The sequence below is a fragment of the Balaenoptera physalus genome (assembly GCF_965194825.1).
Source record: "Balaenoptera physalus genome assembly, chromosome: 10".
Taxonomy (NCBI): Eukaryota; Metazoa; Chordata; class Mammalia; order Artiodactyla; family Balaenopteridae; genus Balaenoptera; species Balaenoptera physalus.
The window spans coordinates 8,485,302-8,507,558 of record NC_138889.1 but is presented as its reverse complement, the minus strand read 5'-3'; the positions used below and the strand labels follow the sequence as shown (position 1 = coordinate 8,507,558).

The following is a 22,257-nucleotide window of genomic DNA, read 5'->3' as shown; positions in this document are numbered from 1 at the left end:
CTTTCAGTCTTCTGTCCCTTCCTCTTTTCACCTCACGTTACCCCACTTGCCTTTGATACCAGGCTGGGGGGAGCACAGGAGCATTCTTAAATCCTAGATGTCAGGCATCTGGTTTGCAGGTTAGTGCCTCCTTTTCCTGAGTTCCTGCAGGGGGGTGATTGTAGAGGGAAGGAAGGTGTTCATTCATCAATTCAATACGTATTCAGTTCCAACTCTCGGCAGGCCCAGGGCTGCATATTAGAGATACACCAGCAGGCAAAGCGTGGCATGTGGTCTCACTGGGAGTTCTCACCTCTGCCCGGCCCCTCGCCCCTAGGTCAGTCCCTGCGGTGCTGCGAGAAAGCACAGGACGCAGACGCCTCTCCCCAGCTGGGTGTTTCTCCCTGAAGGTTCCCAGGGAAGCTGGCCTCTGAGCGGAACCTAAAGGACGAGCAGTTTAACACGGTGAGCGCAGGGTGATCCCAGGCTGCGGGAGAAGCGTTTACAAAGGCCTGGGGCCAAGAGTTAGCAACATTCAAGGGACTCCAAGTGGTGTGTCCCGGCACAGCAGGGCCGGGGCCTGAAGAGCCAGCTGTGGAGCTTGGCTTTTTCTCTGCACAGGGGGCCGCTGAAGGGCTTTCAATAGAGAAGCAACATGATCGGATTCTCCTTTTAGAGAAATCACCCTGCCTGCCTTGTGGAGGAGAGTATGATGCCAAAGGAGGAGACCAGACAGCAGGCTGTCACTATAGTCCACGTGGCAGGGACAACCAGGCCTGCACCATCACGGCAAGAGGTGCGTGGACCCAAGAGGCAACAGCAGCAGCGAGAAATGGGCTCAAGTAAGACTGCAGGGTTCTGGCTTGGACAACCGGGTGGATGTCATGCCTTTCGCAGAGCTGAGGAGCAGTGTGAGGGACGCTGAGTGGGATGGTTTGGGACACGTTGAGTTAAGGCTCTGCCTGCAGGACGTCTGGTAGAAATATCTAATAGGGGCTGACTCACGGTGGTGGCACTGAGGGGGATGTGGGCTGTAGGTAGAGATGTGGGCGTCAAGGAGAACGACGGCATCACCCTGGGAGGGGAGAAGAATAGGGGACTGGTGTGTGTGTGGGGGGGGGGAAGCTGGAGGGGCTCCCGCCACATTTAAGAGATGAGGATGCTGAAGAGGTGGCCAGAGGCAGGAGAAAAGCCCAGAAAGTGAGGTGTCTCCAGAGCCTGGGAGGAAGGGTCAGTGGTATAAACACACACATGAGGGCTGGATTCAGTACCAAGAGGGTCCGTGGGGACCTTACGGAGGGCAGCCCCAGGGAGAAATGCACCCAGTGGGGTTGAGTGTGGATACTTGTTCAGAGGGAGAAATGAGTGGGAGTAGAGACAGCTAGTAAGGTGCCCACTCCCTCCCAAAGTGGCCTGTGGGGAGAAGAACAAAACATAAAAGATGGAGGTGGACCTCCCTATCATCAGTTGGGTGAGGGAGGGAGAAGAGGGCCGATGTGCTCCCAGGGAGGGAACAGTAGAAGCCCCTGAGTTGGGGGTGGGGGTGGTGCGGTGAGGATGGGTGGGGAAGAACCAGGACTAGCTAGGTGAGCAAAAGAGGAAGAGCCACCTGAATGCGGAATGAACTCAATGAACTCACGCTGAAAGAGAGGAAGGAACTTGCCAGGGCCCAGGGGCCAGGATGAGGCTGGTTAAACCCAACATCCGTGTTAACCGTGCAAGGCAGCCTCCTTTGGTGCCCAGTATCCACTCACCCTTCCTTCAGCACAGACGCCCCTATCTACTGGTCCGGAGGAAAAAGGCCTTCATCTGGCTCCTCCCCCAGAAGCTGCTTCCTCCAGGACAACAAATGCTGCACTTGTTAGGAAGGCGGTAATGAACCCTCTGCACTCCCACAGGGCTTTATTCAGGCTACAGGACAGCACTTACCCTTGCATCTGTCTTCCCTGTGTGAGGGACACCGGGACCTAGCCTTCACGCTTGTCCCAGCACTGAGCTGGGCTGTCCTAGGCTTGCCCTAGCCTTGGCTCTCAGTGTGTTTACCTGAGTTCCTCTTTGCTTCCACTGGAGCCAGATCGATCCCTGGCCTCAGGGAATTTTCACTCTAACAGAGGTAAGCTGCTTGAGCACAAGTTCCGAATAACATAAGGTCCTAGCGGGGATTTCAGGGAAGAAGGTGGGAAGAGCAGGGTTAAGAAAAGATTTCCTGCATAAGCTGCAAAAATGACCCTTGTCAGAAGATGGGGGTTTTTGAAGAGCAGAGTTGGGAAAAGGGAGGACACCTTGGGTGGAGGGGACCTCGGAGCACAGGCACAGGGCAGGGAAAACGGAGGTATACTCCATGCAGAGTACAAGGAACCCTTTTACTCTGAGCACCTGGGCACTAGGCTAGCTGTCTGACAGGGCTTATCTCATCTACTCCTTCCCACAACGCTAGGAACCAGATATCATAATTTCCATGATGAAAGTGAACCTCGACAGGCCCCGCGCTTCCCCCAGGTCTCACCTCTAGCGTGATGCGCCCTGGATACGAACCCCAGCCATCTGACTCCTGAGCTCCCCCGGTACGGCCTTAACACCACACTCCCTCCCAGGAGTAGCACTAAGTCCTTTTGGCTGGCTGGTGAGAAAAGCAGGAAATCAGATGGAAAAGGAGATCATGAATCTTAGATCGGCCCTATTAAACCACCTCCACCCTCCGGCATTTCACCTGCACAGCAGTAGGTGTGTTTCCCAAACCGGCATGCGAGGAACACTGCTCAGGAAGATACTGGCATTCCCGCTGGGGTGGAACAAGCTTGGGAGATGCCGGGTGCTGTATCCCCGCCCGGGTGCTTCACGCTGCTCATCAACACCCCAAGGGCGCTGAGAAGTCCCTTCACTCTGTCTAAGCTAGGCCTCGCCACCGTTCGCCCGTCACACTCGGCCAGGCGTTACTGCCCGCAGAGCCGTGCCCGGCCGGCGGTGCGCTGGGCCATGAACTTCAGGGGCGCGTGCCAGGCGCCCCGGCCCCGGGGGCTGCCCTCACGGCTGCCACGGCCGCCGGCCTCTCCGCCTCACCACTGACTGTGTGTGGCCATTGGAAAAGTCCGGCATCATCGTCCTTACTTGCCTGAAAAGAAAAAAGGTATAAACGCTTCCCTGGCAAGGCGTCGAGAAGACTCAATGAATGAAGTAAGGGGTTTCTTTCCGTGTCCGCGACAGAGAACACAGCCGAGGCTGCAGGTTCTCCTGGTGGGTTTCGGGGAACTCGGGAGGAAAGACTCATCTCCAAGCTTCCGCCCGGTCCTCAGCTGCGCAGATGGCCACGAACCTCCCTGCGAGCCCGGGGAAGCGGGCGCGGAGGACCCGGCTGCCGGCGGGCGGGCCGCCCCCTCGGGTCGGGCTCGGGGCGCGGGAGCGGCGGGCGGAGGAGGAGCCGCGGGCCGGGAGCCTCGGCGCTTCCGGGGCAGCGGGCGGCCGGCTGCACTTCCCGTGGGCGAGCGGCCCGCCGGGCGCCGGAGCCCGCGCCCCGCACCGGCCGCACCGAGGCAGCGCCCCGCGCACCCAGGCGCAGGTGAGCGCTCGGGGAGGCGCGGGCGGGAGCGGGCGCGGCGGGGCCCCACGGGCCGGGCGAGCGGGCGAGCGGGGCGGGCAGGCGGCTGGGCCGGCAGGACTCCCGCGGGCAGTGGACCCCCGCGTTCGGCCCCGTTAGCGGCCCGGTCCCCGGTCCCCGGTCGCGGACTTGCCCCCTCCCTGCGACACCTCTGGCCGGTTCACCGCCGTCCCCTCTGCGCCCCTTCACCTGGCCGCTCGTAGCCCCCACAACGCGGAAACGGATGAAAAGGCCCTCGGAGAGAGCTGGCACCTTCTCTGTCGCCAAGAAGCTCGTGCAGGGAGACCTCCCTGAGCTTGAGGAGCCTGCCTGGTTCAGGTGGCTTCGGTCTTGAACTGTAGATTCTTTTTCTTCCAGGCTCTCGCCTCCTTCTCTGCTTTGGTCGCAGCCTCTCCCTCTGCTCTTCTGATGGCCTTTGTGACAGTGTTTCAGCAAGAACAGGGCTTTACTTAGGGTTACAGGCCTACGGAGCGACCCCTTCCACAGTCATTTCACGAACCTCTCCGATGGGCTGGGCATCGTGTGACAGCACTGAACAGGACAGAGTCAGCCCTCGTCCTCTACCTGGGGACACTAGGGACCACACACACCCTGACAGGTGCAGCTAAGAGAGGGGAGGATGGAGTACAGGCTCCCCAAGCCGATGCACCTAACCCAGGGGCCACGAGGGTCAGGAATGACCCATTGTCAGAGGAAGTCACATCTAGTTATTTTTAAAACCTTTTTTAAAAATTGAAATACAACCCACACACAGAAAAGTGCACAGATCTTAAGTGTACAGCTTTCCCAGTGTCACGCAGTGACATTCCTGTGCAGCCCACACCCAGAATAAATAAAACATTACTCACACTCCAGAGTTTTTTTGACTGCACCAAACAGCTCGTGGATCTCAGGCCCCAACCAGGGATTGAACCCTGGCACCCAGTAGTGAAAGCCTGGAATCCTAACCCCTAGGCCACCAGGGAACTCCTCAGAAGCCCTCTTATGCCCACTTCCAATCACTACTTTCACCCATGGGTAACTGCTATCCTGGTTTCTAACATCATAAAATAGTTTTATTTGGTTTTGAATTTTGGATACTTGGGATCATACTTATGTACTTTTGTGTATGGTGTTTTATACTCAATATATAGATTGAACCCTGTTGCATTTAGCACTCGTTCATTTATTCTCACTGACGTGTAATTTTTCACTGTATGGATAGACCACAATTTATTTCTACATTCTACCGGATACTAGGATTGATGGATACGGTTGTTTCCAGCTTGGGGTTATTGTACATAGTGCTGCTGAGGCATTCTTATGTTTGTCTTTTGGTGAGCATATGTTAGCACTGCTGTTGGGTACATTCCTAGAAATGGAATATAGCGCCAGACAGTTTTTCAAAGTCCTCCTACCAATTTGCACTCCCGCAGGCAGTATATGAGTTCCTGTTTCTCCACATGCTTACCAATACTTGATATTGTCTGTCTTTTTCATTGTAGCCATTCTGCTGAGTGAGTGGGAAGTGGGGCTGCATTGAGGTTTTAATTTGCATTCCTCTGGTGACTAATAAATTGTGCATCTTTTCATACATCTGTTGGGCGTTTGGATACCCTTTTGTGAAGTGTCTGTTCAATTCTTGTGCCCATTTTTCCAATAGGTTGTCTCTCTTTTTCTTACCAGTTTGTAAGAGTTCTTAAATATTCTGGATATGAGACATATTGGATATGTATTTTTAAAATATCTTCTCTCTCTCTCAGGAGATTGCCTTTCACTGTCCTAATGATGTCTTTTGAAGAACAAGTTCTTCATTTTAATGTTGTCCAGTTTATCATTTTTCCCCTTATGGTTCTATTATTTATGTTCAGTTTTTTTTTAAAAATTGTTGCCTATCCTGGGGGGTAGGGAGTGGGCGAAATGGGTGAAGGTGGTCAAAAGGTATAAACTTCTAGTTATAAAATAAATAAGTCCTGGGAATGTAATGTACAACATGGTGACCATGGTTAATAATACTGTATTGTATATTTGAAAGTTGCTAAGACAGTAGTACTTAAAAGTCCTGAGGACAAGAAAAAAAATTTTGTAATTATGCATGGTAGTGGAAGCTAATTAGACTTATTGTGATGATCATTTCTAAATACATACATAAATCGAATCATTGTGTTGTTCATCTGAAACTAATATAATGTTGTATGTCAATTATATCTCAATTTTTAAAAATCAGGAAAATAATCAAAGTCAGGAAAATAATCTCCTATATTTTCTTCTAAAAGCTTTATTGTTATCCTCACATATATCTACTATCCATCTGAAATTACTTTTTTGGTATGGTGGGATATATGGGTCAAGATTCATTTTTCTCACAAGGCTGTCTAAATGGACCCAGCACCATCTAGTAAAGAGACCACCTTTCTCCACTGCACTGCAGTGTCAGCTTTGTCATAAACCAGCAGACTGTATAGATGTGGGTCTGTTTCTGGACACCCTATTCTTCCATTACTCTGTTTGTCCTTTTGCACAAATTATCACTGATTGTTCCGTATGTCTGAAGATATAAGCTAGAGAGTACGGAGTGGAAAAAGAGAGTGATCAAAAGAATATGAGGCTGGGAAGGTAAACAGGGACCATATACTTAAGAGCTTGGTAAGTCATTATAAGGAATTTGGGCTTTAAAAGCAATGAGGAAACATTGATATTAAGCGACAGAATGATGTGATCAGAGATGGGAAAATGAGTTAGTAAACTGAAGTCATCCAGGTGACAGTCTATGGTGGTCTGAACTATTTAATATTGAATAGATATAATTGACAGGTGTAGTAATTGAAGAGATGTAGAGGAGAGTGGCAGTCAAAGATGATTCCTAGGTATGTAGATAAGGCAAGTGAATGGGTTGTGTGTGATTCACTGAGACAGAGAATACATAACGAAGATCAGGAACAGAAAGTGATAATAGCAGAAATATGGGAGAATCATCGGATTTTGGCAACTTTTGTACAATGGATAGTTGTACTATCCATTGAAATCAAGACTATTTTTCTAATTTAGAGTAGAATGTTTTAATTCCTATTTTTGAAGCCTAAACAATTCAGTTTAATATGAATCTTTTGTAATATATTTTCATTATATTTGGCATTTACTTAATAGATATCTCTTATCTGCCCTACTGATATTGGTAAATTTTACTAAGAAACCAAGTTGAAGGTAGATTTTAACAAAGAAGAAAGGCCCAGTGAAAATAATAAAATGTCTGGTTTTAAAATAGCACAAATAGCAGTAATAATGCAGGTATTCCAATAAGAATATAGACTTGTATAGCCTAGAGTTACTATTATTTCCTTCTGGTAAATACTTCTGAACAATATGCTTTTAAGTTATTTGAAATTAGTCTCTGTTAGGAAGATACAGATTGCAAATTTTCATCCTTCTTTGGTCCCCAGACATTACTAAGACTTTCTGTCTGGTTATGGTTAAATATGAACAGAATTAGATATTAATGAAATATTTGCTAATGAAACATGAAGATATTATAAAAAGTTAGGGAACAGAATCTTAAAGCTAAACATTGCTGATTCATTTGCTCTAATAAGACAACTATTCATGAATCAGTTCCTACAATTCATGTTCTCTGACATGATTCTTTGGAAAATAACGCCAGTCTTCTGTTAAATTTTTAAGCATGTGACGTAATCATTGCGCTTTAACTTGGGATGGTATTTCAGTAAGTAATTACGTGTGATAGTCAACCTATTTTGTAGTCAGCCTATTTAGTTAAAAGTGTTATAAACGTACTGAAATCTCCTGAAAAAGAAAAACAAACAAACAAAAAAACCAGTAAACCTTGTTTTCTGTTTATACTATGATGTTACATCTTCCCTTCACTTCACAGGCAAAACTTAAAAAGTGTATAATTACTGTCTTCATTTTCTAGCAGGCATTTCATTTGTTACCCATAATCTAGTTTCTGTTCTAAATGAAAGTGGGGTATTGTGTAGGCAGTTGGTCTCTCCTAATTTTCAAATTCAAATGCTTCTTCTTAATCCTCACTGGGCATTTGACATTGTTCACCAACACCATTGTAAACACCATCTCATTTTCAAAACTCTGTTTCCTTGCCTATCATAACATTGCACTCTCCTGATGTGTCTGCTTGTAACAGTTGCCCCTCTCCATGTTTTAACTGTAGGTATTCCTTAATGCTTTGTCTCTTTCCATGCTACGCTTTCCCCAGATGATTTGAATTATCACATACAGGCTGATGACTACCACATCTATAATTCTGGCCCTGCTGCCTTCTTCAAACTCCAGACTCATTTTAAACATATGGCTTGGCATGTGTCTCCATGCAAATATCCCACTAGGATCTTAAACCTACTGTTGCTTTATAGTAAGTTTTTATTATTCTGGTAGTGGAAGTCTTCTTAAAGTTCCTCTTTAAAAATCTTAGTTTTTTTTTAATCTAACCGCCCCCCCCAAGCCTTTTTCAAAAGTATATAAAAAGCAGTCATTTTGTAAGCTCAAAAGGGAACTAATGTATAAAGGCATAATTTGTAAACTATATCCGTCATTAAATTCACTGCTGGAACAATCTAGATTACATTCAATGCCTGCGTATTTACTTGAGACCTACAGCAAATACAAAATAAGTTCACACCATTTCAGTTTAAAATGACCTTTAGTACGCATGTGACATAGTTTCAAAACTAAGGCAGTTTTTTAAAACTAAGGAGCTGTTTTCCAAAGACCAATTTGCTACATTTTGCAAAATACAGCAACATTAATTAAAATGCTTCACATTCCGTGTTTGGTCAGTAAGATATATTCCCATGCGACTAAAATACAGCTAAGGTTTTAGATTTTAACAACCAAGTAACAATACTTTTGATATATAATTAAATTTAGGGAGTTCCCTAGTGGCCTAGTGGTTAAGATTCAGTACTGTCACTGCCATGGCTGGGGTGTGATCCCTGGTCGGGGGGCTGAGATCCCGCAAGCCTCGCGGCCAAAATATTAAGAAAAATAAAGCAGTGGGTGCTTTTATATACACATACACACACACACTCACACATATATTTGAAATTTTTGACATGTTTAAAAAGTCTTCAAAATTTACAAAATGTAGTGCTGAAAGCATATGTACCTTGTTATATATGCAGCAAAAATTCAGCAAAATGATTTAATTTAATACAGGCTATAAGACTTCAGTTTTCTGCCTGCTAGAGTCCCATCTTAAATCTGACTTTATAGCAAAATTAGTAGTTTGAAATTTATTTCACAAAATCAAATCCCAAGATTTGCCAGGCAGTTTTCAGTTATTCCACTGCTTATATAAATCGAGATGAGTGGTTCCTTGTGTCAGAATTACCTGGAGATCTCTTTAAAAATACAGATTTGGGGACCCCACTTCTGAACTATTGAATAAGAATTTCCAGGGGCAGCTATATTTTTAAAAGCTCTCTAGGTGATAATTGTATACAGCTTAGTTTAGGAGTCATGGCTGCAGCCCACTAGACCAATCCTTAGTTACATCAGAATCCTGGGGTACTTGTTTTTTGTTTTTTGGCTTTTGTGCTTTTTGGGGTTTTTTTGGTTTTTGTTTTTTGTGACGCACTGCGCGTCTTGTAGGATCTTAGTTCCCCAACCAGGGATCAAACCCAGGGCCCCAGCAGTGAGACAGCTGAGTCCTAACCACTGGACCGCCAGGGAATTCCTGGGGTACTTGTTTAAAAATCACATTCCCAAGTCTTACACCCAGAGATTTGATTCAGTAGATTTGGGATGGGGCCCAGGAACTGGCATTTTAACCCATCATTTTGGTTGGTCCCTGTGTTCATTTTCTGTGCTGCATGACAAATTACTACAAATTTAGCAACTTAAACCAACACCTATTTGTTATCTCATAGTTTCTGTGGGTCAAGGGCCTGTGAAAGGCTTGGCTGAGTCTTCCGTTGGAGTCTCACCCAGCTGCAGTCCAGGTGTTAGCTAGGGCTACGGTGCCATCAGAGATGCAAATGGGAAAAGACCCACTACTAAGCCCCCTCAGGTTGTTGTTTGTTGGCAGAATTCACCTCCTTGAAGTTGTAGGACTGAGGTCTGCTTTCTTGCTGGCCATCAGCTGGACACCACTCTTGGCTTCTTGAGGCTGCCTGAAGTTCCTTGACACTTTGCCCTCTCATGACATGGGAAATTCTTCCAAGTCAGCAAGGGAGTCTCTCTCCAGTCTGCTAAGATGAATTTTTACACCCACACCTACACCCATGCACATACGTACATATGTACATAATATTCATTTATATGTTATATTTATATATACACATCTTATATAGCAAATATACATACCATATGTATGTATATACACATATACACACACACGATTATGTTACTATATATATGATGTGTATATACATTTATATACATATGCAAACACACACACCCTACAGAATAACCCAATCATGTGAGTGACATACTACAACCTTTGCCATATTCTTTTGGTAAGAAGTCATGGGTCCTGCCCACACTCACAGGTATGAACATGGGGCCACCTTAGGGTCTGCCCACCACAGTCCGCAACTCCTCAGAAACAGTGTATTGTGCCTCTCTAGCTATTAACAATTAATTTCAGCACTTTAAGGGACGTTGTCCTGCAAGTTCTAATGCATCCTGCCCTGACAAGTGTTTCAGCAAATGTTTGAGAAGCCAGTGTTGGAGCCTTTGAAACCAGTGTTCTTAAAGTCAAAAATCACATGAAGAGTAGATAATAATTTATCCATCAAAGAAGTGAAAAACTCCCTCAAACAATTTAAATCTTTAAGCAGACCAGCTTTTTGTTTGTTTGTTTGTTTACTTTCTGGCTGCACCACACGACATGCAGGGATCTTAGTTCCCCAACCAGGGATCGAATCCGCCCCCCGCCCTGCAGTGGAAGCGCAGAGCCTCAACTGCTGGACCGCCAGGGAAGTCCCAAGCAGACCAGTTTTTAGCACTCAGATTCAATGCTTTCCCCATTCATTAGCCTCACATACAATCAAACATAGTGTAGTAGTTTCCTATTGCTTCTGCAATAAAGTACCACAAACGTAGTGGATTCATGCCACACACACGGATTATTTTATACTTGTGGCAGTCACAGTCTGAAGTGGGTCAGCGGGGCTGCATCCCTTCCGGAGGCTCTAGGGAGGAATCCAGGTCCTTGCCTTTTCCGGCTTCTAGAGGCTGCCGCCTTCCTTGCGCACAGCCCCACGCTACACCCACCTCTGCTTCTGTTGTCACATCTCTTCTCTCACTCTGACCCTCCTGTCTTCCTTTTCTAAGACCTTTGGGATTGCATTTGGCCCACCTGGATAATCCAGGCTAATCTTCCCATCTCCAGACCCTTAATCACATCTGCAAAGTCAGCTTCTGCCAAGTAAGGTAGCTTATTTTCACTGCTTCTGAGGATTAGGGTGTGGATGTCTTTGGGGACCACTGACAGTGATTCCAGCTTAACAGACATGTGATATGAGTTATATAAGATACATAATCATATGCCTTCATAGGTTTCAGAACATTCCCTATATAATAGATACTGGAGACCAGTTAGATATTGAATAATACTTAATACACTTGGGATTTTATACAGTGAAACTTTATTTGCCTCACATATTAAGTTCCTTCATGTAATATTGAAAAAGCATTCTAAAAACACTGATGGTAACAGGCTACTGCTTTTTTTTTTTTTCTTTTGAAGAAGCTCTTTACTAATTTTCTATCAAGTCTTTGTAATTATCTACAAAGTAGGTATTTAGGTCTATATCATTCTACTTGATGAATGTTTTAAAAGCACAGGGAAAGGTGACTACATAACAAATCAGAGAATAGACGGAGTGAGGGATGAGACCTTCCAGTTGGAGATTTGGGTTCATTATCTTCTTACCTGCCTGACAACTATGTCTCCCATATCTCGACCATATCTCGATATAGACTGTTACTAAATCTTGTAAAGATTAAAGTGTATTTGAATGTGATTGCTCCACCGCCTCAGCTGTACAGAACTGAAAAAGTAACAAGGAAAATGCAGTATGGTTTTGGACTCTAGGAAGTAGACAGTGTATACAGTTAATGGAACTGATCTGCATTCTTGCTCAATTATCCTTTGTCAAAGATGCTATTTCCTGTGTTTGAACTTTTCCATAATATCAATCACTAGGGCTTATACCAATCTACTTCCAGTGGCTGTTGGGCAATTGGATTTCTTAAACAAGCAATGAAAAAAGGCAGCTACCCAAAATCAGCACGTATCGCCAAAAAGACACGTCATTTGATAAAACGAGAAACTGAAACTTAGATCTATCTACATCTGTTAAGTGTTATGTTAATTTTGAACCTTTAGGCTGTCATTAAAAATATCAAATGATTCTCCAGTTTGTAAGTGTATCAAGGCCAAATAATGAATTTTCAAATTAAAACACAATTGAAAAAAAGATTTAAATAATATAAAAAGCAAGTAACATTGTGTCTACTACTGGGGGGCGGGGTGGGGAGGGGAAGGACATCTTGAATGGTTGAAATGAAGATGTCAAGAAACAGAGACTCCTGACCAGGAAAAGGATTTCAAAACCTAACAGTGGTTACCAGGCACTGCCTCAATCTCACCACTTAGGGGCTGAAATCCAAAGAATATTAGGTAGGAAAAGAAACCCATGTCCTTGTTAATGTTCCCCTTTTCCTGTCTTTTTGGCTCGCGTAGCAGCTCTCTGCTTTGCTCTTTCAAATGTACTTCTGGTCCTGAGCCCGTCGCAACTCCTCCTCCTCCTCCCACACCCCTGCACCCACTACTGCTGCAGTGGAAGTTCTCCTTTTTTTGAACTTTGGTATATTTTCATGAATCATCAGTATCTCTTGTCTTCTCTTTATCAGCTTAGCATAAGGGTGTCCAGCATTTAGCAGAATGAAGCATTTTTGTCCAACATTGAAGGACATTCTTCTTTTTTTTCTAATTTATTTATTTAATTTTATGTATTATTTTTGGCTGTGTTGGATCTTCGTTGCTGTGCGCGGGCTTTCTCTAGTTGCAGCAAGCGGGGCTTCTCTTATTGCGGAGCACGGGGTCTAGGCGTGCAGGCTTCAGTAGTTGTGGCACACGGGCTTAGTTGCTCTGCGGCGTGTGGGATCTTCCCGGACCAGGGCTCGAACCCGTGTCCCCTGCATTGGCAGGCGGATTCTTAACCACTGCGCCACCAGGGAAGCCCTGAAGGACATTCTTTAAATTTTGAAAACTCTTATCTCAGCGCGTCTATTCAGACAAGCCGTTTCTCTGTGAGTTCCTGGGTGGTGGGGGCGGGGGGGGGGGTTGTTTTGACCTCTGCAGATCCATCAAATAATGAGAAAGCAGTCCTTGCTCTAGAACCAAGTTCTCCACCAGCCCTTCATCTTCAGAATCCACTAGAACACAGTGGCTCCCTCTTGGATCAGGGTGGGCTCTGCCCCACGCAGTGTCCTCCCAGAAACCTAGGCAGAAAGAGCCTCCACCATCAGGGACATCAGGTCACTGTGGTGGGAAGAGAACATGGCCATGGCGAGTTGCCCGTCTAATGGGCCTTTGCATTTCCATATAAATTTAGATGCCGTTTGACAATCCCTTCCCTCCCCCCACCAAAAAAAACAAACCAAAAACCTTCCGGAATTTGGAATAACATTGAATAGATCCCTCCAATATCTAGATTATTTTAAATACATACTAACCCACACTATTTTCTGAGCATTGTATGCCATGCGTTTTACATAAATCATCTCATATAATCTTCACAGTAATGCTGAGCAGGCTGTAGTATTATTTCCATTTCACAGATGGAAAAGCTAAAGTTTAGGGTTTCCCTGGTGGCGCAGTGGTTAAGAATCCGCCTGTCAATGCAGGGGACACGAGTCGAGCCCTGGTCCGGGAAGATCCCACATGATGCCGAGCAACTAAGCCCGTGAGCCACAACTACGGAGCCCGCGTGCTACAACTACTGAAGCCCACGCGCCCTAGAGCCCGTGCTCAGCAACAAGAGAAGCCACCGCGATGAGAAGCCCGTGCACCGCAACAAAGGGTAGCCCCCGCTCGCCGCAACTAGAGAAAGCCTGCGTGCAGCAAGCAACGAAGACCCAACACAGCCAAAAAATAAATAAATAAATTAAATTTAAAAAAAAAAAAAAAGCTAAAGTTTAGCAAGAGTAAAGTAGTTTACCAGAGGCCACAGTTCATAAGAGATGAGATCTAGGACCTCTGCCTGCAGAGTCTGCAGCCTTTACCACTATGTACAGCTGAGGGAGGGAGGGAGGGAGGGAGGGAGGGAGGGAGTGGAGGGAGGATGGGTGGGTGGATGGAGGGAGGGAGTTATTCAGGGGAAGGCAGACCTGGAGGAAAAGTCCCCCAAGGTTTCTTACATGTGCTCTCTCTCTACTGCTCAACATCTGTCTACCTTGATACGTAATTATTTGTCCAAATAGTAACAGACCTTCTTCTCTGATTTCAGCATTTACACAGGAAGTCCTTACAACAAGCTGCCTGCCAGCCGCCCTTCCCCAGATCCCGAATGCAACCCTGGCCAGGTGGCGCGGAGAACAGTCACTCTGCTGGTCATGCTGAGCTCATACTCTGTAAGTCTGATGGCTACACAGTCGGGGTTCAGCTGGCAACCAGCCCGGATCCCAGTGGTGTCTGTCCCTAATCCCCAAAGGGATGAGGGGCCGATCTAGAGACTGAGCCTCTATCAGGCACCAGGAGAGAAAGAAATGCCAGAGCCCACCCACTGGGACTGGGAGTAAGGTTAAGTACAGCTTTTGTGATCCTGTCTCTCTGTCTCTTGTAGGATGGCTGTTGGATGAGGTCAAGACTGGGTCCCCTCCCTTCTCCCACTTTACCAATGCCTGATCTCATGGGGTTAGTTTGGAGCCCACCACTATGGCATCATCACCCTCCTTGCCAGCTCCTCGTTCCAGGTCCAAGAAGCCTCTGGGCAAGATGGCTGGTGAGTGGACACAGATTCCTAATTCCAGGAGGCTGCCTGGCCCCCAAGCACAGGCCCTGGAGAGATGCAGGGAGGCTGACGGGGTGGGCGTGGGGGGGTCGTGCCTTGACCTCAGTGCCCAGAGGCTCTGTGGGGAGTGAAGGGGCGTGCATCAGGGAGCCTTCAGTCCTTTTGGCTCACAGGTTTCCCAGGTGTGCTCAGCTAGTCTTCCCAGCCTGGAAACCACTGTGCTGAGTGCTTAACAGGGTGTCTCTTTTTATCTAAATCGCCCTGAACCATTCAGAGGTAGGAGCCAAGCAGAGAGAAAAAAACAAATCAACCTCCAGGACACCATACTTTCTGTCCAGGTCAAAAGCTGGGGAAGCTGAGTTGAAACCATTTGGAGTACTCACAATATGCCAGACACTGCATTATCTCTGCTGATCTTCAACAACAGCTAAAATGAACCCATTTTACAGATGAGGAAGTGGAGACATAGACTGACTTGCTTATAGTCGTATAGAAAGCAAGTGGCAGGTCCACAATCAAATCTGTGTGCCCCACTCCAAAGTGTGGTCCCGGATCACTCAGCTCTAAGGTCTTCAGGTACTCTGGGCAGTGAGTGGTCCTCTCCCACATTTCCGTTTTACCCATTTAGCAACAAGCTAGGATTTCTCAGGGCCAAACAGATGCCAATCCCTGCCTCTCTCCCTCCCATAATGGGTAGCCCCTTAATCTAAATCCACCTCCCCTCAATGCTGAAAGTGGGTTTGGGGACTAATTGATCTTTACCAGCTTAACATAGCTCTACTTACTGACTCACAGATGGTTGACTAGTCAGCTTGTGGGAAGTTCTGGTTAGGATAGGTTAGGGGGGTACCAGCAATCGAAGGGCGTGGGGCAGACAAAGCCATCTTTCCCAATCAGGCTGGTGAAACAGCCAGAGTTCTTTTCTTTCTTCCTTCCTTCCTCCCTCCCTCCCTTCCTTTCTTTCTTTCTTTCTTTTTTTTTCCCACATATTGTTGTTATACCAAAAGCTTTACAAAAAATTACTGAGGTATAATTGACATACAGCATTCATTAGCATAATGATGCAACATTCGTATACGTTGTGAAGTAATCACAATAAGTTTAGTTAACATCCATCACCATACATAGTTACAGATTTATTTTCTTCTTGGGATGAGAACTTTTAAGATCTATACTCTTAGCAACTTCAGAATATGCAGTACAGTAAGACAGGCTGGCATTACATCCCTGCCGACTTATAAAACTGCCAGAGTTTTTATGTACTCCCGAAACCTTTAAAGACAAGGGAAACTTTTGGGCAAGTCCTGAGGGATGTACACAGTCGCAGAGCAGCAGCTGTGAGAAGGTGGACAGGGGAGATGGGCTGGCCTCCTCCCCGAGGTGGCTCCTCTCTGGGGGGGTCGCCAGGAGACCCCTGCTGAAAACTCCAGGCCAGAGCAGTGCTTCTTCCTCGCAGACTGGTTCAGGCAGGCCCTGTCGAGAAAGCCCACAAAGACGCCCGTCTCCCCAGAAAGCACCCGCAGTGACGTCTCACAGCCGAGCTCCTCGGACAGGCCCCCACCCCTGGGCCCCAGCCCAGCGGTGTCTCCCACCCCGCCGCCGACACACGTGGGCGCCCACGGCGGCAGCAGCAGCGGCAGCGGCCGCTGGAGCAAAGACTATGACGTGTGCGTGTGCCACAGCGAGGAGGACCTGGTGGCCGCGCAGGAGCTGGTCTCCTACCTGGAGGGCAGCGCTGCCGGCCTGCGCTGCTTCCTGCAGCTGCGCGACGCGACCCCCGGCGGCGCCATAGTGTCCGAGCTGTACCAGGCCCTGAGCAGCAGCCACTGTCGCGTGCTGCTCATCACGCAGGGCTTCCTGCGGGACCCGTGGTGCAGGTACCAGATGCTGCAGGCGCTGAGCGAGGCCCCCGGGGCGGAGGGCCGCACCATCCCGCTGATGTCGGGCCTCCCCAGAGCCGCCTACCCCGCCGAGCTCCGATTCATGTACTTCGTGGACGGCTGGGGTCCCGACGGCGGCTTTCGCCAAGTCAAGGAGGCTGTCACTCGGTGTAAGTTATGGGGAATGGAGAAGGGGAAGGGGCTTCAGCCATCGCGCCTGCTCTACTTGGGCTTTTAGGAGACACCCAATGTGGCCTAGTGCAGGCTTCAGTTTAGAGCACTTAGCAGATGCTGCGCTTTTTTTTTACAAATAGGTTTGTGGCAACCCTGCGTTGTCAGATGATGATTAGCATTTTTTTTAGTAATAACATATTTTTAAATTAAGGCATGGTCATTGTGTTTTTTATCAATTTTTTATTGAAGTGTAGTTGATTTACAAGGTTGTGTTAGTTTCTGTTGCACAGCAAAGTGATTCAGATATAGATACAGATATAGATATATATACACACATTCTTTTTTTAAAATATTCTTTCCATTATGGTTTATCATAGGTTATTGAATATAGTTCTCTGTGAAGGCACGTACATTGTTTTTAAAAACATAATGCTATTACACACTTAATAGACTACAGAAAAGTGTAAACATAACTTTTGTATGCACTGGGAAGCCAAAAAATTTGTGTGACTCACTTTATTGCAATATTTGCTTTATTGTGGTGGTCTCGAACTGAACCTGCAATATTTCTGAGGTCTGCCTGTAGTTCAGAATGCAGGCTCTGGAAAAAAACTGTGTCACTTGGGCAAGTTACTTAAGTGCTCTGTGCCTGGGTTTTCTCATTGGTTAAATGAGAATGAAACTATATACCTAAATAAGTATATACACTAAGTAAATTCAGAACGTGGCCTGGCACATGTAAAGTACTTGTGACAGGCCGGGCCTAGTGCATTATCAAGTCTTCAATAAATATAAGCCACTATTATCATTATTAGTATTAATAGTATTAGGTTTCTCTCACTGAGGTCAGGTTGGAGATGGCCACCAAGAGCTGGGAAAATGCCAGGAGGGACCCTGGTTTAGTATTGGTTTAGTAACGCAAACAGGTACAAAATAATAGGAAAGAATTGCCTACCATAAGTGTATCCAGGGAGGGGCATTATATTACAGTGGGTTTAGAAGTAAAATAGATTAAAAGGTAGCGAAGGCAGGGACATGTGGGGGAAACAGAGATTCTGGGATTTGAGGAGGGTGACAAGCCATGTGATTCTCTTTCGTCTCTTTCAGACCTGCAGACCCTCAGCTGACACTTCTTACATCAACACGGATGCAGACAGTTGGAGCAAAGCTGGAAATGGAGTTAGAGGGCCTAGGACCTTGGATTCCAGCAGACGTGCCAAGTTGTATGGAGTAAGTTTGCAGCACGTTGTATGTGACCCTGGGATCAGATTGTCCGTGGCCTCCATAACCGTGGGCTCCCAGGAAGGCCTGGGGAAGCCAGAAAGTGGAGGTGGAAGGAAGTGCTGATACCAAGACATCACCCACGTGTTGCCTCCTGCGTGACTGGACGTGAAGCCTGGCACATCGTGCCTATGTCTTCTTCCCCTGGAATCGGGCACTGGTGTCTAGGCGCCTTCCTCCCGAAGAGGTGACTCACCTGAGTAAGGAGCTGGAAGCCTGGACTGCTCGCCTCAGCTGGGTGATTTTCCCAGTTGCCTGGGGAAGCCCTGAACAGGTGTCAGGAGAAAACAACAGGTATAGCGTCTTTCACACTCACACTCTTGCCGGGGTCTCCCAGTGAGTCGTTCACTTCCGAAAGCTGCGTGGAAGATGCCCTCAGCACGTCTACAGGACAAATACTGTCCTGTATTCGTTTTCACTGCATGCCTGTCATTAAAGACTCACACCTAGAAACGAGTCTGAATAGACAGAAGAGGGGAGGGAGCAGGTGGGGTGAAGAGAAGGAAAGCTCAGACCCTTTAGCTGGGATCAAAAGCCCACCCACCAATGCTCTGACATATGGGGTCCTCATCAGGCGTCTGGCCAGAACTCCTGCTTTTACAGTAGTTCCTTCACCTCTGCACTCAGAGGAATCAGCGCATTTCTTCTGGCAGATGACTGTCTACCTTGTAGGACAGGCAGAGTTTCATTCATCTGTTCTCAGTAAAACTTGGTTGTTGAACTGAAATGAATTTATGATTCCCCTGATGTGTACTTCTGTGTCTCTTCTCCCACTTCCCCCTACCACATCTCCTCCTTTTACTGAAAAAAATGTATATATATATATATTAAATTGAGATATAATTGACATATAACATATTAGTTTTAACTGTACATGATTCGCTATTTGTATATATTGTGAAAAAATTTTATTTTTAATTACAGATTATCTTATTACATACAAAAGGACTAAAGGATAATACAGTGTACACTCACGTACTCAACACCCAGCTTAGAAGCCAAACCTCACAATCCCCATGTTGCTCCCTTTGTGCCCTTATATTCTCTTCCCTACTCCCACCAGAAGTAACCACTATTCTGAATTTTGAATTTATCATTCTTAGCTTTTCTCTAGAAATTTATTACATATGTATGCATCCCTGACAACATATTAACTTTTACATGGTTTTACACTTTACATAAATGGTGTTATATTCTGCAAATTCCTTTTTTTTTTTTGCCATGTTTGTAAGACGTGTCCATGTTGATTCATGGAGCTGCAGTAAATCCACTTTCATTCCGTTATGTAAATATACCACCATTCAGTCGCACGTGTTTTTACAAGCGGGCATTTGGTTGTTTCCAGGCTTTTTGCTGTTGAAAACAATGAGCCTGTGAGCGTTTTTATTCTTGTGTATGTTTCCAAGAGCAAGATTTTCTAGGATTTAACCTAGATGGGGAAGAGCTGGGTAGTGAAGAGTGCGCACCTTCAGTCTTGGTAGAAGATACGAAATTTTCTTCCAAATTGGTTGTGCAATTTATGTTCCTGCCATTTGTGCATAAGAGTTGCCACTTCTTCATGTTCTTGCTAACATTTAGAATTATCAGATTTTTTAAATTTTATTTTTTTGCCACGCTGCACGGCTTGTGGGATCTTAGTTCCCTGACCAGGGATTGAACCCGGGCCCCGGCAGTGAGAGCACCGAGTCCTAACCACTGGACTGCCAAGAAATTCCCTAGACTTATCATCAGTTTTTTAAGTGTTTAATAAGCTGGTGGATGAACACTGGTATCCCATTGTCATAATATTCTTTTTTTCCTTTTGCCTTTTTTATAAAAAAAAAATATGTATCATACACTAAAAGGAAGGAGGAAGTTTGATGAATCCCCATATACCTATCACCCCGTTTCAACAATTATCAACTCAGAGATAAGCTTTTATTAATAATAACCCTACCCATTAGTCACCGGAAGATCATTTTGAAGCAAATCGCAGGTATTATTTTATTCTAAATATTTAAGTATGTCTCTCTAAATTATTAGAAGTTTAAAAAAAAATGACCACCATATAACAGTATCTTTTAAAGAACAGAAGCTTTATTTTTTAATGTGAAAACTTTTATCTATTACTTTGTAGTCTGTGCTTTTTGTGTCTTCTTTAGGAAATCTTCCCTACTCCTGTATTTTCTTCTGGAAGTATTTCACATTTAGGTCTTTAATCCACCTGGATGTTTGTTTGGGTTTGTTTTTGTTACTCTTGGTTTATAAGTTAGAGATACTTTTTTTTTTTTTTCATTTGAATAGCCATTATTTACTGACTAGTGCATCCTTCCCCCACTGATTGTGATGTCACTGCTGTTATACGTTGTCATACGTGAGGGTCTGCTCCTGGGTTCTCCAGCCTCCTCCCTCTGTCTGCTGATGTATCCCTGTGTCAGTGGCACCGTGGCTTACTTACTGTTGTTGTTAGTAAACCTTGATAACTTAATAGGTCAGCTCTTCCCACTCCTCTTAATCATGAAAATCACTTCAACCCTTCCTGTTCCTTTACTCTTTCATATAAATTGTTTATTCAGTTTGTCAGATTCCAGGAAAAAGCCAGTTAATATTTTTATTGGACTTACATTGAGTTGAGAGATTAATTTGGAAAGGATAGATGTTTTAATGATATTGAATCGTTCTCCTAATAAAAATGGCATGTCTCCATTTATTCATGTCTTTAAATGTATTTCAATAAAACTTTATAAATCTTTTCCATATTGGTCAGTCACATTTTTTTATGAGATTTATTCGTTAGTACGTCGTATTTTCTGTTGCTACTGTAGAAGGTTTTTTTTAAAAAAAAATTTATTTAGTTATTTATTCATTCATTCATTTTGGCTGCACCGGGTCTTTTTTTTTCTATAAATTTATTTATTTTTGGCTGCGTTGGGTCTTCGTTGCTGCGCGTGGGCTTTCTGTAGTTGCAGTGAGCGGGGGCTACTCTTCGTTGTGGTGCGCGGGCTTCTCATTACGTCCACCGGGTCTTAGTTGCAGCACGCGGGATCTTTTTTTTTAGTTGCGACAGGCGAACTCTTAGTTGCGGCATGCGTGTGGGATCTAGTTCCCCAACCAGGGATTGAACCCCGGGCCCGCTGCATTGGGAGCGTGGAGTCTTGACCACTGGACCACCACCTCATATTGATTTAATATAAGCAAACTGCTGAATTATTTATTCTATAAAACTATAGATTTTGTTGGGTGTCTATAAAGACAATCATATAATTTGCAAGACAAAACAAAAACTTGTCTTTTCTGCTGCCTAGGATCACCAGTAAGATATTGAAAGTGGTAACTTTGTCTAAATCATGATTTCAAAGGGAATGCTTCAAACATTTCACCGTTATACGTGGTATCTGTTGTACGTTTTGGGTTTGGTACTTTTTTTTTTTTTTAAGTTATTTATTTTTGACTGTGTTGGGTCTTCGTTGCTGCGCGAGGGCTCCCTCCAGTTGCGGCGAGCGGGGGCCACTCCTCATCGCGGTGCGCGGGCCTCTCACTATCGCGGCCTCTCCTGTTGCGGAGCACAGGCTCCAGACGCGCAGGCTCAGTAGTTGTGGCGCATGGGCCCAGCTGCTCCCCGGCATGTGGGATCTTCCCAGACCAGGGCTCGAACCCGTGTCCCCTGCATTAGCAGGCAGACTCTCAACCACTGCGCCACCAGGGAAGCCCCAAAGCTCAGGTTCTTGATGTGTCCTGGCAGAAAGAATTCAGTGAGAGACAAAGTGAATAGGTAAGAAGTGGGTTTATTTAGAGAGATAACACCTCCACAGACAGAGTGTGGGCCATCTCAGAAGGCGAGAGTGGCCTGGTACATATTTTTTAACAAGCTGTTAAGTTTCCTGTTGTTTCTAGTTGATTAAGAGTTTTACTGGATAGCCTCAACCACCAGAAGGCAGAGAGCAGAAGCAAGAAAAACTACAATCCTGCAGCCTGCGAACCAAAACCACAGTTACAGAAAGATAGAGAAGATGAAAAGGCAGAGGGCTATATACCAGATGAAGGAACAAGAAAAAACCCCAGAAAAACAACTAAATGAAGTGGAGATAGGCAACCTTCCAGAGAAAGAATTCAGAATAATGATAGTGAAGATGATCCAGGACCTCGGAATAAGAATGGAGGCAAAGATTGAGAAGATGCAAGAAATGATTAACAAAGACCTAGAAGAATTAAAGAACAAACAAACAGAGATGACCAATACAATAACTGAAATGAAAACTACACTAGAAGGAATCAATAGCAGAATAAGTGAGGCAGAAGAACGGATAAGTGACCTGGAAGACAGAATGGTGGAATTCACTGCTGCGGAACAGACTAAAGAAAAAAGAATGAAAAGAAATGAAGACAGCCTAAG

The 22,257-nt window shown here is 45.5% G+C and overlaps 1 protein-coding gene and 1 long non-coding RNA gene across 8 annotated transcripts; one reads left to right on the top strand and one right to left on the bottom strand.

Moving 5' to 3' along the window:
- Window positions 1-4: 4 nt before the first annotated feature.
- LOC309668064 lies at window positions 5-9,346 on the bottom strand. 3 transcript variants are annotated; one of them, XR_014268055.1, is made up of 6 exons: window positions 3,827-9,346; window positions 2,690-3,091; window positions 2,486-2,599; window positions 985-1,054; window positions 293-420; window positions 5-144 (listed from the first exon to the last, which is right to left on the bottom strand). It is a non-coding gene; the product is annotated as an uncharacterized lncRNA (long non-coding RNA). The 3 variants fall into 3 exon arrangements; XR_014268056.1 differs by having other exon boundaries at window positions 138-420; window positions 3,764-9,346; XR_014268057.1 differs by lacking the exon at window positions 985-1,054 and having other exon boundaries at window positions 138-420.
- On the top strand, window positions 2,992-20,619 carry TIRAP (TIR domain containing adaptor protein). Of its 5 annotated transcripts, none has more exons than XM_082477295.1 (5): window positions 2,992-3,106; window positions 14,047-14,170; window positions 14,383-14,541; window positions 16,007-16,600; window positions 17,712-20,619. In XM_082477295.1, the coding sequence occupies exons 3-5, from the start codon at window positions 14,475-14,477 to the stop codon at window positions 17,729-17,731; spliced, it is 681 nt and encodes a 226-aa protein (XP_082333421.1). In that variant the 5' UTR covers window positions 2,992-3,106; window positions 14,047-14,170; window positions 14,383-14,474; the 3' UTR covers window positions 17,732-20,619. The 5 variants fall into 5 exon arrangements, with proteins under 5 accessions (XP_082333421.1, XP_082333420.1, XP_082333423.1 ...); XM_082477294.1 differs by having other exon boundaries at window positions 3,063-3,153; XM_082477297.1 differs by lacking the exon at window positions 2,992-3,106 and adding an exon at window positions 3,160-3,535 and having other exon boundaries at window positions 16,061-16,600.
- Window positions 20,620-22,257: the final 1,638 nt, after the last annotated feature.

Coding starts and splice junctions, on each gene's coding strand:
- TIRAP (XM_082477295.1), top strand. CDS start 14,475: ATGGCATCATCACCCTCCTTGCCAGCTCCTCGTTCCAGGTCCAAGAAG. Junction 14,542..16,006: donor GCCTCTGGGCAAGATGGCTG/GTGAGTGGACAC, acceptor TCTTCCTCGCAG/ACTGGTTCAGGCAGGCCCTG. Junction 16,601..17,711: donor CAAGGAGGCTGTCACTCGGT/GTAAGTTATGGG, acceptor CGTCTCTTTCAG/ACCTGCAGACCCTCAGCTGA.